Raw genomic sequence first — 16812 nt, 5'->3', positions numbered from 1 at the left:
TCGAGGGTAAGACTGTGGTGATGTGCAGAGCAGGGCCTCCTCAAAGAGAGGTTCTGTGGTTTTTTTATAGCTTTTTTTCCTCTGAATGTGGATTTGCAATTGTTCTGATGAAACCCAGCAGAACCTGATCTTCATATTGTCCCCCAAGACTGCTGAGCGGACACATAGAAGTCCCAACAGAGACCTGCAGGCTTGCGATAAAGAACACGTGATTAATTTACTCCTGTAATGCAAGATGCGTCATGCATGTCTCAGACGCTCTATGTGACCTTTTGAATTAATTGGTTGTCCAATACATAGATGCAGGCATACACATGGGGACATGGACACACACACACAAATACATGGACATGCCAGCACACACTGACACAAGGACAAACAAACACACACACACACACACACACACACACACACACACACACACACACAGACACACACAGACACACACAGACACACACACACACACACACACACACACACACACACACACACACACACACACACACACACACACACACACACACACACACACACACATATATATATATATACAGTACATACTCAATTGAACTGCATGTTATCTACATGCACACACACACACTTAAGAACAAGCACATGTGCATACAAACATGCACACTCCAACCCACATGCATGCAAAACCTCATGTACGCATACACACACAGACACACACATACTGTCTATAAGAACACACGTAGACACACACACACACATACATGCTGTTTGACCCACACTGACACACCTGTCTATTTACCCATTAACACTGTGTTTGTTCTTTTATGATAATTAGACCTTTTTTGTATTTGCAGCCCAGTCTCATGTAGTTAGTTCATTGTATATGCACTGTGAATGTATGCACCCCATTCGAGAACCGTTCGAGATCCCCCTTTTCAAAGACTGAAAGGGAACTTTGACCGACCACAGCTGTTAACTCATTCCAACAGGGACACTGAAGTTCTCCTGGCTCCTACTGACTGAAATTAAGAAACTCTTTCTGAAAGAGAACTCTCCCTGACTAGACATTAACCCTGTCTCTCCCTGACTTTCACTCAGGCTTTTAACATGGGTACCTTGTCATCAGTTTGTCCACAGGACCTTCTCATCAATATGTCAACAGTTTTTTCTTTTCTTAATAAGACTTACAGGAGAGGAGTTTGTATAGTGTACATATCTAAACTAATCCCCAGGTGCTAGGTGTACAGGACAAAACTGTAGATACTAATAGAGTGAATGACCCAAACTGTTACATTGGTGGATGACAAAGGGTATTTGGTACGTAGCATTGCATACAGCATTTTTTAAAGCCTGAAAGCACTTTGTTTACCATTGTCCCTACATGTTGCTGCTGATCCATGCTGTGCCTTCCATGAGCTTTTTGATTGTGATATGCCACTGATATCTGTTTTTGCCTCACGGAGTAATCAGGTTTGTAATTAGTGTAGTTTTTTGGGGGGGGAGGGGGGTGGTACCTGAATACACCCGTTGAGAAGACAAAAAAGGGGGGCGTCCTGCAGGGGCCCGGTCTCATTTGGCCCTTTCTTGTGTCATTTTGCCTTTACCCAGTGACAAAAGCTTTGTTTATATTTCGCAAGGAAATGTAAGTATTTCGGAGGAAGTCACTATGCTGTATGACACATTCAATTCTTAGAGTTAGTGCCATGAACATTCTTAAAGGCACCCAGTGCAACTTTCAAGGCTTAAAAATAAACATTCAATTTCTAGTCTTTTTTACACGTAGTAAGTTTCAATAACTCCATACCATTAATTATCGACATTCAAGGAGCAAAGATGAGACGTCGTTGTGTGGTGAGAACTGATAGAAAATTGTAAACAACAACAATCGCCGCCATTTTCTTTATTTATTGGTGCCACCAATAAATAAAGCAGGATTCCAGTCAATGGAAAAATGGCCTCTCCCCACCGTCGATTGTTGTTGTTTACGATTTTCTATCAGTTCTCACCACACAAAGATGTCTCATCTTTGCTCCTTGAATGTCGCTATGTAATGGTATGGAGTTATTGAAACTTACTACGTGTAAAAAAGACTAGAAATTGAATGTTTATTTTTCGAGTCTCAAACCTCGAAAGTTGCACTGGGTGCCTTTAAAGATCAGGGGCCGTATTCACAAAGCCTTTTATCTTACCACTAGGAGTGCTCCTAACTCGCGCTAAAACCTTTTACGTAGGAGTAATTTCTTAAAAGTGATTCACAACGGCTCTGAGACCTACTCATACTAACGATAATACCAACTCCTAAGCTTAAGATAAAAACTCCGTTGCTATGGATGACGACGATTCTCATGCACGAGTTTAGAAGGGGTGAGGACGGTGATTGGTTGTTGACAGGCTCTCTCATTAAAAACTAATTTGTGACTTCCCTCTAACGATCCCACTATATCAACTGAAAATAAGAGAATAACCTAGGCTTCAAATTAAGTCATATTAAATAGTTATGGACAGTGCAGTTAGCAGAATGCACACGCATGATGACAAGTTTGTGCATCCAACGGGAATGACACTTTGCACGATAAGATACATAGAAAGCGATCAATATATAATATGGCAATTGCATGTAATCAAGGCAGTAATAATTAAAGCACCCAGCAAACTGTTAGGCTATTATATTTCCAGCCCTTGACCACTTCAAATATCAGCACATACGGCCCTTCAAGCCCTCCAATCTTAATTGATCAAAGCGAAACGAGCGTGAACCGTAGCCTAGGCGAAAGCCTACTGGTCCCAGGACCAATAGCCACTGTCACCCCAGCGGCATCCAGCTGGTAAATTCTCAAAAACCTGCGACCGCTCTCCGTTGAAATGCACGAGTCATCGGTACATCCAGGCCACGGTGGACGAATTATTGTAATGTGTGTCCTGTCACTGGACATTCCTGCGATCGCCATGGAATTTACTTTGATATTGTGTAATTTGGCGATTGTCCAAAAGCAACTGGATAAACTGTTGGATGATGTGGGGTCTACAGTGCGTTGATAGTTTGATGAATTAAACGGCTGACTGATGATTTCCAGTGTCGTCATTTGCGTTTTCAGCAAAGCCAAATAGGCTATCTTTATGTTTCCAAACATTTCACTTCGGGACACATCGTTGTTTAAAGGCGTCATTGCATCCAGCGCTAATTCTACGACAATATTAATACCTTCACGGTTTAAGCAATGTCTTTTATCAATTCCAAGTCGGCTGCAGCCATCTTACGATTTTTTGTGAATAGGTCTTAGTGATTTAGGAGTCCTCATGAGGAGTTTTAAGCTGTCCTAGACTTAGGTGCTACTTTTAGGGATAAAATATTTTGTGAATTGCTCTTAGTAAAAAAAATTAGGAGTCCTACATTTAAGACTGACACGCCCATTATTTTTAGGAGTTTCTCCTAAATTTGCCTCTTACTTTTAGCCCTAAGATTCTTTGTGAATACGGCCCCAGATTCTTAAAGATTGTCGCATCAGATTGTCAGATTTAGAATTAGTAGTTCCCCCTCTTCAGTAAACGTCTTAATCTATTTACAATGCATTTATGCTCTTGGGGGTGGGCTTCGTTCCTAATGACGTTTGCACTTTATCTGATCACCAGACTCCAATTGTTCAAAAAAGGAATTAAAAAGTTTAGAAGTTCTTCCCTGAGCCGCAACAGTGTTTAGGAATCTAGAGGTGATACATTTGCGGAAGTCCAAACACAAAGGTTTATTTATTAATTATCAGTTTATTATCCTCAGATCAATGCATGGTATTTCAAATATTACATGCAAGAAATCTTAGAAATGGGACGAGGAACAGCTTTTATGATTATGTATGCAGCTTCCATCAGTTTGCTATGCCATTGTTTTCTTCGTAGGGGGTTAGTTTAAGTCCCCCTCTCCCATATAGCACATTGCAGTCCTCCATCCATGAGGAAATATCTTTCCAGATGCTAATGGTCATTGTCATTGTCATTCGATGATTGGCATATGGGTTTGACCTTTGTTAGACAGTGACCTCAAAACCTCTGTCTGTGTTCTTTTTTGATGATATGTGATACTGGATGATGATATGTATTTTTTGTCCGTGTGTGCAATTGAAAAAAAATAGCTACAGAAAGGCATTTTTTATTCTAATTTTCTCATTAGCTCATGTAGCGCACCAACAGCTTAAGCCATATCAAATCCACTCATTCGCTAAAAAGTTTACCGTTTGATCTTTCTGCTCTGCATTTTACCCCTGTGAAGTTGAAGAATCAAAACTGAAATACCATATGTCATATCTCCTGGGACTGCCTGGGAATAACAGGTGTTCCTCAGCTGCCTTGGCGCTAGCTGATTGTAAGGTTCTGGCAGCGTGGGCGTGTGTGTGCAAAAGGTTCTCCTGTGTGGATGCATTGCCTTACCTCTCTATGTTGTGTTTATTAAAGAGACTGGGATGCTTGGCTTTGGAGCTCGTCCATGGGTCATGCTGGGGGCCAGAATTTGATGACTGCATCATGTGCTAAGTGGTCACTAATGTTTCACACTGCAGCTGGCAGGGAGAGAGAGAGAGAGAGAGAGAGAGCGAGAGAGAGAGAGAGAGAGAGAGCGATAAAGGAAGAGAGAGAGAGAGAGGCGAGAAAGGAAGAGTTTGCCATGAGATTAAGGAAGAGAGAAACAGAAGGGTATAGATTAAGAGGGATACCGAGAGAGAGAGAGAGAGAGAGAGAGAGAGAGAGGAAGAAAAGGGAGAGAGAGTGTGTAAAAAAATGAAAGACGTTAAGGAGAGGCAGCAGTAAATGTCCAGGACATATGGCTAGGGATCCAGCGTAGCCTAACATGCAATCAAGGCCACTTGCTCACACCTTGTGAGTGTATATATAAACGGCCTTTATCTCTGAGTGCCCACCCTGAGCGCTAGATGATGAAGTTAGCCAGGTGTGCAGTCTTGGATTTATTTAGCCTCTCCGTAGTGTTGCTGTGTTTTTTTCCCAGGTAGCCCATGTGACCATATTCATTTGGATGAATGTGAAACACCATGAAATGATTGAGGGTTAATTTGTCAGTGTTTATTATCCTAATGCCCCCAGATTTCAAAGATTTGTGAATAGATGGAATGGTACAAGACCAGATATCATTAAAAACAGTTAATTTTTTGTGTATCTGTCTGAAACATTTGCCTACTCTTTTTTCTGATGTACACACACACACACACACACACACACACACACACACACACACACACACACACATACACATACACACATACATACATACACACACACACACACACACACACACACACACACACACACACACACACACACACACACACACTCACACACACACACACACACACACACTCACACACACACACACAAACACATACACGGACGCACACATTGACACTTTGCAGTGGTTGCTATGGAAACTATATGAAAAATCAACAGTTTGCATATTTCGTAACCAGATATTTCATAACTGCCCAATCAAACCAGGTAAAACTTTATTCTCCATTTGACAGTTTGTCATGATACATGAGTACTGTGAAGCTATACCACCGCATGACAACATATTAGGAAAAATTACATGAAATTAAAACAGACACTGTTGTTCATCATATTACCTAATTTCCTTCTATGCGCCAAGCTATCTCACAGAATCTAGTCATCTCCCCAGACGTTTGCTTAGGGATAATTCTACCAGTATTTTTTTAAATATTGTCATTGGGCAGAAGAAAATCTTTCCATCTCCTTGTTTTAGGAATCCAGTTCCGGCTTCCCTCCTCAGGCAGTGTGGATCGGCCATGCCAGCAGCCTCCAGGTATGACCACACCACACCAAACAGCTGTTTACAACATCCCATACATGTTATACTTACACTTACAACATTCAAAACAAGACTTGTGACCTGGCCTTGGCTGTCATCTCTGTTGATTTTTGTCTTGTATTTGAGTAGCCTGCCAATCGGTTCAATTTGGGCGCTTCACTGGTGGCGCTGTCAAGATTAGGCCTCATAATAAAGTAACAGTGTCTGTGTCAGATGTGTGGCTGTTTATTTTTAAACAGGCATCTGCTGGGCAAATTCAGAAGGGTTGAGTTGAATTAAGTTATAGCCGCCCCCAGAGAGTCGGCTGTGTGTTTTGGTTTTAATGTCCCTGGAACGGACGCACGAACGCTGGACTTCTCGTTTACTCTAAGAGCTTGTCTGTGCTATTCAGAGGGGCTTACGTCTCATCCATCGCTTTGGCCATGCGGAAGTGTCAAGGCTGCTGATTAATGAATCCCCCTCCTTCGCTCGCTCCCTCACTCCCTCGCTCGCTCCCTCTTTTTTTCTCTCTCCTCTCTTTCTATCAGGCTGATTCAGATAAAAATAACACAAACTCTATGTTAATTAATAATCCTCGTAGCGAAGCATCTGGGGAGGCTAATGACTGTCCGGGACTTTTTTTTCCCCTGCTCTTGTTTTGTCTGGCTGCGTTTCAGAGTTTTCTCCTTGAGAGCTGCAGCACCCCCCTCGGCTTATTGATTCTTCAGGCACGAGCTCTTATCTCGCCGCTAGATTGGAAAACTGCAGCGGAATGTGAAATGTCCTTCCATCCCCCTCGCCTCTCCTCTTCTCTCCCCTCTTCTCTTCTGTCTCCTCTCCTCTCCTCTTCTCTGCCCTCTCTCCTTTCCTCTTCTTTCCTCTCTTCTCTCTCCTCTCCTCTTCACTCCTCTCCTCTCCTCTCCTCTTCTCTGCCCTCTCTCCTTTCCTCTTCTTTCCTCTCTTCTCTCTCCTCTCCTCTTCACTCTCCTCTTCACTCTCCTCTCCTCTTCTCTGCCCTCTCACCACTCGTTTGCTATCCTCTCCTCACTCTCCTCTAATCTCTTTGTCCAACCTTCCTCTTCTGTCTGCCTCTCCTCCGTCCATTCATCCCTCACTCTCACTCCGGGCTGCATGAGAGTGTCCATCCGGGAGGAGGCAGGACCACATGACCCATGTCCCTTCACATTGCTGAACTCACAGACCTCCTGCTGCTGTCGCCTCCCCACCACTGCCATCAACAGCCTTGAAAGCAACAACTCTCTCCCTCTCTTTCTCCTTCCACTATCTCCATCCTTCACTCTTTCCATCACTCACTCTGTCTCTTCCACTCCATCTTTTCAGTCACTCGCTCTCTCTTTCTCTTTTTCCTTCCTCCTTGCTTAATGTTGTTGCTTAAAACCTCTCTCATTTAATCTCCCCTCCTTTCCACCCTCTCCTGTCCTTCTACCCCTCTCATTCCCTATCTCTCTCCTTGCCGCCCTCACTCCCTCTACCCCTCTTCCTCTCATTCCCTCCCTCCCCCTCTTCCTCTCATTCCCTCCCTCTCTCCCTGCCTCCCTCTCCATGGATTGGTGTGTATTTTTAGCCATGCGGGGTCCCATCCGTCAACTCGTCTGCACTGCCCCGTTAGGCTGTTTTGTTTTAGAGCTCTGCCAAAGTTCAGGATGGGGCTGTTTACATCAGTGCCAGCGGGCAGTGTGGTGGCAGTGCAAGGCTGGGTGGGCATACCGGACTTGGTCGAGGTCACTGCGGTTGTGCCAGCGTTTGGCAGAGCCTCTCGGTTTGCCTTCATTGCGTAATGTATGGCTCCATAAAAATCACTCTTATATGCCAATAATATGCCAGCCTTAGGATAGGAAGACCCAACCTGTGAAGTGCTCAAACAAAAAACAGTCCTTCTGGACGATTTTTTTTGCGGGAATTCTCTAAAATTGCTATGATTATGAGGTAAAAAAACAAATAATGCAGAGATTCCATGATTGCGTTTTATTTTTGCAGAAATACTGTGGTGGAAAGAGAACATTACAACTCCCAATTGCAGGAAATCTTTCAATTTGCATAATTTTGCTAAATCGTGTTGAAAAGGAGGCTTATTGGCACAGCAGACAACTTTTTGTGGGGGAAAGGATAGATGTTTTGCAAAGGTGCAACAGAAGACAAATGCATAATAAGGCAAGGAGAGTTTTCTTGTCCCATTTATTGCATTATTTGCATAAATTCTAGTCGAACTTCAAAACACTTTTGAATAGTTTTGTCACTTAGCAGGCGGTGTTAAAAGTGACTGAGCTACAAGTTCAATACGGTCATCCACTAAATGCTCACACATTCTGTTTTGCGTGGAGTGATTTAGCTGTTCTCGTGGCACGTTCCCTCGCACAGCAGACACTACGACACTAGTAACAGAGACGATAATGAAACTGTCCATTAAACCCAGGCATAGGGCCATTACTCAATTACTCAAGTAGTCATTATATCCTCTTAAACTAACCCAAACCATCATCTCGGGGGTTGATGAATTAGGCCGCAAGAGAATTCACCTGATGACTCATCCTTCAAGCCAAGAGCAAGCCTGGGGCCATGAGAGAGAAAGAGGAAGTTGTATTTTGTTGTATTTTCTGACCCCCTGGTTGAAGTTTTATATATAAACAAACAACTTGACCAGCGTCAAATAGTTAAACTGGTTGACCAGTGAGTTCGATCAGCTTTGTATGCGTTTGCATTATTTTTGACGATTTGACGATTTTAGTCATACAAGCCAAGACCAACTAAAACAGCTACCAGCATAAGCGTGTTTCAGCCGTTGATTTCAGCATTGATCAGCTTAAGCAGGTTGACCAGCTAATTTGTCCATCTTAAGGTATATGTTTGCATGGTTTTGATGATTTAGCTGGCTGCAGAACATTTTACCCCAGGGCCAAGCAAGGTCAGAATGCCACAAATATTCATGTTTCATATTATGGCCATGACGCACAAACAAATGGGAAGGTAAGATGCATCTAGTTAAAACACCATTATATTGCCACCTGCAGCACGAAAAACAATACAGAACTAGGTATAGCAGGAACCTGCAGTTTTACTTTATAAAACAATTTGCCCCCTCACCGTTTTTAACTGCCACCTTCATCCTGTCATTAGGCCTGGCCTGGAGCCACCACCATACCTCACCAGCACCACCCACCCCAACCCCCCAGTGCACCCGACGTTACCATCCCACTCACACCCCTGATGGATGGAGGCCCTTAGAAAAGGACCCGCGTCCCTGATTCACTTTGATTGCATCCCTGAAGTACTTCATCAACTCAGCGCCACTCTTGGGTGCTTGTGCGGCGTGTCTGCCATGTCTAATAGAAGCTCTGCATCTGGGCTGCTTTAGATAAACTTGGACCTTTCAGTGAAGAAAGTACGCCTCTGTAAACGAGGGATGAGATCAGAATCAGCCCAAAGCGAGGGAGTGTTAAATTGGGTTTGATGAAAAGAAAGAGCCGCACCGCTATTCAGGGTGAATATATTTCAGTCGGATCGGAGGAGAGTGATCTGTTCAGGTACTTAGAAGAACACCGCTTCCTGTGTGTGTGTCCCCCCTTCTCCTTCCAAAACTCTCATGCATATTTGAGCACAGCACTAAAACTTCCTCTGACATTCGTGAGGCCCATCCCTGGGCTCTTGTTGCTGTTTTGCGTAGGTGGACTGGTGGCAGTGATGGCCGCTGTCTCTGATGCACACACCCCCCCCCCCCCCCCCCCCCCCTGCTCCATCCCTGCTACTCTCACTTAACAAATGAGCGGCAAGCCCAGAGCAGAGCCAAGCTACCCCACCAAGACAGAGCCAGAGTTATGAGTCCCCCGCTGCATGACTTGTTTGGTAACGACGTCTATTTTTGGCCCCTGCTGCTGAATCATGCTCTTTCTCCTCCTCCTCTTCCTCCTTCTCCTCCTCCGCCACCTCTCCCTCTATTTTTTGTTCTCCTAGAGCTCCCCACCCCCCCCTCTGTCGGATCCTCTTTCTGTCTACTGTATCCCTTGGTCTTTTTCAGACTTCTCCCTAGCCCATCTCCATTTCTCTCTCTCTCTCTCTCTCTCTCTTTCTCTCTCTCTCGCTCTTCCTCTTACTCCCCCACAGTTTTCTTTAGAATGACAGACCAAAATAACCTTTTTTATTTCTTTTGGAATGGAAAAAAACAGCATCATCCACCTCCCATGTACTAAGCTCCATGGCCCCTCGTGGGGTGCATATCTGGCAGAGAGAAAAAGAACGTCTCAGTTTATACACATTGATTTGTGATGGGGGTGCAAACAGCGGGATGCCTTGTAATTGGGGTGGCTTGAGCGAGATCTGCTCATTGTTCCAGTGGAATGAAACCAGGCGTAAATGTCATTGTGTTTTCCCCCAGCGGAGCTAATCAGTTGCCTACATTTGTGGTCAGAAGGTTTACGCCGCCTCTCTGTGAAGTTTTTCTTTTTTTTCATAAAGCCCTGAAGTCAACACAGTTTCAAAGCATGGTGGTTTCTTTCATCTCTTCATCATTTGAGTTTTCAAAAGTTTTGTTTGGTGTTTATTAGACGATATATTCTATATTATTCCAGCTCCGTTATGCCCTGATATAGACGAAACATTAATACCGTTTTGTATGAATGTATCAAGTGAGGCCTCAGGTAATGACCAAATATTGATATTTTTGAGGGAAGCCTTATGAAGAGTGCCCAACCTCTTCCTTACACTCTAATAAGCGTATGAGCTTCATATGTAAGTGGAAGTAGATCCCATTGATAATACTTTTCAGAATTGCTTCCTTAAAGACTTATCACCCCCCCACCCCCTCCCCTCGGGTACATCTGTGTGGATAAGGAGCCTATTCTCATTTGCGCTCGAAAGAAAGGCTTCCTCTTTCTAATCCTTCATCCCCTCGTCCCCGCCTTCCTCATCAGACGTGGAGGGGAACGAGATAACTGTCAGTGCTACTCAGAGTCGACTAGTTGCTGGGCTTCTTCTTTGTCACTGCTCCTGCCTTGTCACCAGCCCCTTTGAGGTCGTTCGTCAAGAACTTCAGACTTATTTCGTATGGCCAACTCAGCTTTTTATCCATTGTTATACTTATACATTATGCTTATACAACTGTAAGAGGTTTTAGGGCGTTTTTGGATTAAAATGTGATTCTTTGTCTTCAATCAGCAAGGCCTCCATTTCTCACATAGTCGATAACCATAAGCAACAACAGTGACACACATTAAGCAACAACAGTTACACACATTTAGCAACAACAGTGACACACATTAGGCTACAACAGTAACACACATTAAAAAAACTTAAGGAAACCTGAAAGGAAACTACCTGTCGACTTATCTTTGTAACTGATGCGTTTTGTGTACTTGACTCAACAGCGGTCACCTACACGCCCAGCACACCCAGCTACAAGCGCAACACCCCTCCACCCGTCCCACCACGCTCCACCTCCAAGCCGCTGATCTCGGTGACGGCGCAGAGCAGCACCGAGTCCACGCAGGACGCCTACCACGAGGGCCGCATGTCACGCTCAGGTCTGTGGGCTTCGGACGGCCTAGGCCTGAGCCTGGGCCGCGCCCTTTACAACTCCACCGACAGCCTGGACAGCACCAAGGCTGTCAGCATCGCCATGGAGGCGGCGGCGGCCATGGCCAGCAAACGCCACCCGTCCACCGACAGCCACAGTTCGGTGCTGACCTGCGACAAGGCCGTCCTGGTGTCCAAAGCCGAGGAGTACCTCAACACCCCACGCTCCTCCATAGGGATACAGGTACAGCTCCACCTTCTCTCTGTCTCGCTCTCCCTCCCTCCTCTCTGTCTCTCTCTCAATTCAGTTAGACTAATTTCAGCACCACGTCAATTTGACCGAACTTCACTGGCTTGAGCGTTGCACGGACACTGTTGTGATGGCAAACCTGGTAACAGCAGAATAGCAAAACCTGCTCCATGAAAGGTTTGTGAATCAGTGTGGGGGATCCACATAGGGTCCTCCTGTATGTATGTGTCCTCCAGCTTTTTGTGTAACCGTAGCTGATTCAGGCATGATGCAGAATCATGTGATTGCATATGCTCACACACACTTCAGGGAGGACAAGAGTTCATGCATGGCCACACACATTCAGGTGACCAATCGTGTGACATGCATACACAAACACATAGCCTACTTATTCTCTCACCAACTCATTCTTTTTTTTGTAAAGCTTCTAAAAGTTGCATTCTAATGTCAGCCTACATTATAACTAGTAGAGGCAATGCTGCTGTATCATGTCTGTCATAGGTAAGGTTTTTTATGTACAGTTGTGCTTGCTTCAACATGGAGTATTGGGAGTTACCGCCACCATTTCTGTAGTGCTTCGATAATTTGCAACACAAAAGCTTGTCCCTCTAAGGGACTCTGGTACCTGGGACAGACTCAGCCTGCTGCATCAGTGTTGTTTACGTTGGTACACAGAGTAGTACAGCTGATGTAAATTGTTACGTTTTTTTTTTTTAGACCTAGCCTTTTAGTGTTGTGCATTGTGTTGGTGCCCCTTTCTAAAAATACCAGCCAATGAGTCATCTTACCGCAATCCATTAATTAGGATTCAAGTCATGCCGGTGCAGGCATCAGTGAATACGCTCTCTTGCTCTCTCTCTTGCTCTCTCCTGCTCTCTCTCTTGCTCTCTCTTGCTCTCTCTCTCTCTCTTGCTCTCTCTCTCTCTTTCTCTCTCTCTTGCTCTCTCTCTTGCTCTCTCTCTTGCTCTATCTCTTGCTCTCTCTCTTGCTCTCTCTCTTGCTCTCTCTCTTGCTCTCTCTCCTTCTCCCTCCTTCCCTGAGTCCACTCTTCTCCTCTTGTCTCCTCTGCACTTCGCTCCCTCTCTTATCATCCATCCTTCTCTCTCACTCTTTCGCCGTCCTCTTACCCCTCTTCTTCATCCCCCTCTTTGCCCCATGGCATGATGGGCATGAGCGATGCCATCTCAGACTGCGGTCTGAAAATGTCAGGCCTGCCAACGCATAGCGCAGCCGTGCCTGACCGTGCCACGTGTGCCAGCTTCACGAAGCACCATCCCCACCCAGACAACTCCATCTATCACACACACACACACACACACACACACACACACACACACACACACACACACACACACACACATATACATACCCACACACACATACACACACACACACACCGCAAAGAGATCTTCCTGTGTATACATCATCCTGATGACAGACTAAGTGTGGCATCTCTTTCACAATGGCCACTGGTTTTACATATGTAATTTCACATCCATGAAGGCATTGTCAAATAAATCTAGCCTGTGTCCCTGTTAAAATATGCCCTGTACATGACTGTGCTGAACTTATACTAATGGGCTTTAGTACCAGCGCTAGATAACCAGTGATTTAGCTCAGAGTAATGCGAGGGCTGGTTATTAATGATAACCTACTAAATATTAATGATAACCTACTAAATGCATCAGTCATGGAATAGAATTGCTGTTGGTATGCAGGGTGGTGCCATAGCTCAGAACAGAGGGACAGCATGTTATCCAGTATGGATCGTGTTGGATGCTGCTATGATTTGATTCCTTATCTCCTCTGCCTCCCATAAAACTTGCTGGCCTGCTTCCTTCCTTTCTTTCTGTTTGCATTCATTACATTTTCTTTAAATCCTTCTTTCTTTGTTCTTACTTCTCTCCATCCAATTGGACGTTCTACCCCCACCCCACCCTTCTCTCCATCACTCCATCTCTCTCTCTCTCTCTCTCTCTCTCTCTCTCTCTCTTCATCTCAGCGCTAATGTGTGTTGCACTAACTGTGGCTTTATTTGTGGAAGTGGTCCCAGCTGATGGGGCAGCTTGGTGGTGGGTGATGGATAGTGATTTTAAGTGGCCGAGCCGCGGATGTCGTGCCTGTGGGTGTGTGTGTGTGTGTGTGTGTGTGTGTGTGTGTGTGTGTGTGTGTGTGTGTGTGTGTGTGTGTGTGTGTGTGTGTGTGTGTGTGTACACACAAGGGAGCGCCGCTGTCGGCGGAAATCAGCATGGGACGTCACCGCTGATTTAGCATCCTCATAATCAGCCCCAGAGATGCAGATTAGTAGTAGGAGGCAGAGAGAGAGGGAGAGAGAGAGAATGAGGGCTAGGGAGAGAGAAGGGGAGAGAGAGGAGGGGTGAGGGTTAGGGAGAGAGAGGAAAAGTAAGGGATAGGGAGAGAGAAGGGGGGAAGGAGGTAGAGTGAGGGATAGGGAGATAGAAGGGGAGAGAGAGGAGAGGTGAGGGATAGGGAGAGAGAATGAGGGATAGGGAGAGAGAATGGGAGACTAAGGAAGAGTGAGGGATAGGGAGAGAGACAGGGAGAGAGAGAGAGAATGAGGGATAGGGAGAGAGAATGGGAGACTAAGGAAGAGTGAGGGATAGGGAGAGAGACAGGGAGAGAGAGAGAATGAGGGATAGGGAGAGAGAATGGGAGACTAAGGAAGAGTGGGGGATAGGGAGAGAGACAGGGAGAGAGAGAGAATGAGGGATAGGGACGGGGGTAAAGAGAGGAACTGCAGTAAAGGAAAGGTGGCATAATTCAAGGGGAGCTGAGTGAAAGGAAAGTAGAGACACAAAAGGTGAGTGAAAGACAGAAAAGTTTTGTATGTGTGTGTGTGTGTGTGTGTGTGAGAGAGACAGAGAGGGAGAAGGTAAGAATGAGAGAGAGAAAGAGAAAGAGAAGAAGATGAGAAGAAGAGGTAGAGGTAGAAGACGTGGGGAGGCAGGGGTCCCTGACTGAATTATATTGGTTTTCAAATTGGCTTCAGTGATGTGTGTGAAATACAAAAACACTTTCCATTACCAATTGCTGGCAGCGCGGAGGGCTGCCTCTGCTGGATCCTCCGAGAAATGCTGTACGCAAGAAACTCTCTTTCCCAGAAAACATACACATACATTTCCCATAACCGGGCCACAGGGGGTCTTTTGCAGTGCGCAACCAATGTCCAGGCTTCATGTCCAAAGTGTGCAGGGGAAAGCAATCAGGGTTAACATCCTGTTTGATCCCGATGTTTTGACGGACATGATTTGAACCCATTCTGGTCAGTGCTCTGCTTTTAGCAGGTATAAGGTCATGGTTCAGATGGAACACTGCTTAAAATGTTAAAGCTAAAATGAGCAAATCGACCTTCGTGGTGTGAGGTGGGATTGTGGGAACTCATTCCAGACAAATACTGTCAGCTGCTTGTGGCCTTTGTGGCAGCAGGTCAGAAATGGGAGAGGGGTCAGGAAATGGATTTCTGAATCATTTCACCTGTCTTTGTTTTTACAGCTAGGTGCTGTATTCAGTCCCTTTCTGATTGGTCCATTGGTTAAGCAGCGAAGGCCTCGCTTTCTAAAATCTGCCTCCCTGGTGGCTTCTCGGTCTTAACCGCATGTCACGCCACACCTTGCCATGTCACATCATGGGATATCACAGAAATGGTTATTGATGTGGTCTCTGTGCAGCTGGAGGTGGTTGGAGATAAGATCAGTAAGACGGGGTGCACCACACCAGTGTTTGTATTGGCAGATAGAGTTGAATGGAGTACTAGAGTGTAGAGGCCTTAAAATGGATTGGTGTTCACAGGGCCCTGGGCGATGTGATAGATAACAGTGGCAGTGAAGGTGGTGGTAGTTGATCGATCACCTTTTGAGCAAGAGTTATATTCATATCATATCATTAATGTTCTGCTTTGCCCTATGTGCTTAAACCAACTCCACCATAGTTGCATAGTTTTTTAATTGATACAAGACACCTCCCACACAATCTCCGCACTACTCAGGTTTTTCAGGAAACAATTATGTACTTGTGCAACCCCTACTGTGTGCTGGGATCAGGCCCTGAGAGTGGGAGAAAAAGTGCTGAGGTGCACATTACCTCACTGCTTGGGCTCCGTTTATTGCATTAGTGTGTGTGTGTGTGTGTGTGTGGTGTGTGAGTGTGTGTGTGTGTGTGTGTGTTTGTGTTTGTGTTTCTGTGAGAGAAAGAGAGAGAGAGAGAGAGAGAGAGAGAGAGAAGAAAGAGAGAATAAGGGGGGTATAACCAGGTCATTGATTTCTGAGGCACACATTTGTGCTTGAAGAAATCAAAGGCCAGGCACACCATTGATAAGAACTGTTGTCCAATGTCTGATATTGACTTTATAGCAAGCTTGATCAGTTCATGTGCATAATTTGACAAATGTTTGCTAACAGATTTTATGGTACAACCATATACTCCATTACTGCACCTCCTCTGGTATAGATTTGTTTCTAAGACTTCTAATGGCTTTGAGCTAAATCTGCACTCCTCAGCAGTAGGTGCTCTAATCACAACCTTCCAGAAGACAGAGATGGTGAGGAGAGGCCAGATGAACTCATTTAGCTTAACTCTTCACTAATACCCCCCACCCACCCCCAACCACCACCACAACCACAGGGCAGATTTTTGCTGGCCTCTTGCTTTTGACTGCATATCAGAGTATGTGTGAGGAGAGGGAGAGGCGGGGAAGGCCACCGTCAGAACTCTAGTGTCTGTCGGCTGGAGTGCGCTTCAGGGTCAGGCCATTAATTCTGGAGTGGAGGAAGGTGTGATCCCGCCCGAACTCATCAGGATTTAAAAAAGGGCCATGAATTGATTTTTAAATTATCCGGCTAATCATGAAACAAATTGTAAAATGAGCGGTTCGCCATCCTCGAGGCGTCAGCACCGCTCCTCTGTCACCACCGGTATATGTGGCAGACGGGGAGGGATCATTGGAGTGGTGAGATACACAGTTTAAAAGTCAGACCAAAGTTGTTGTGCAGCCACACACTCCAAAGCCATCTCAAGCTGTAATGCATTTCAAAAATATCACGTCACTTAGTACGACGGTTCAATCATAGATGGTATTGAACAGTGGGAGGACACCATGCCTCTATGCGGTGTGGGTGTGGATGTGGATGTGGATGTTTATTTGTGATATGGGTGGTGGGAGGGAGGACAGGTGGAGGGCGCGCACTCAGGAGGAGGAGAGGAGACTAGACAGAGTCAGAGCCAAGAGAAGATGTGGGCGAGG

At 45.3% G+C, this 16812-nt stretch overlaps 1 protein-coding gene across 1 annotated transcript in view; it reads left to right on the top strand.

Moving 5' to 3' along the window:
- The window catches only part of dlgap2a (discs, large homolog-associated protein 2a), a gene marked incomplete at its 3' end in the record, with an annotated part of 141233 nt that overhangs the window by 116490 nt on the left and 7931 nt on the right, over nt 1–16812 (top strand). The window contains exons 8-9 of the mRNA XM_080850497.1: nt 5732–5791; nt 11155–11546. Coding sequence (XP_080706623.1) covers nt 5732–5791; nt 11155–11546 — 452 coding nt within the window. The remainder of the gene's footprint in view (nt 1–5731; nt 5792–11154; nt 11547–16812) is intronic.

This window comes from Sprattus sprattus, assembly GCF_963457725.1.
Source record: "Sprattus sprattus genome assembly, chromosome: 13".
NCBI classification, from domain to species: Eukaryota; Metazoa; Chordata; class Actinopteri; order Clupeiformes; family Clupeidae; genus Sprattus; species Sprattus sprattus.
The sequence above is the reverse complement of the archived record's forward strand: the minus strand, read 5'-3'. Positions and strand labels throughout refer to the sequence as shown.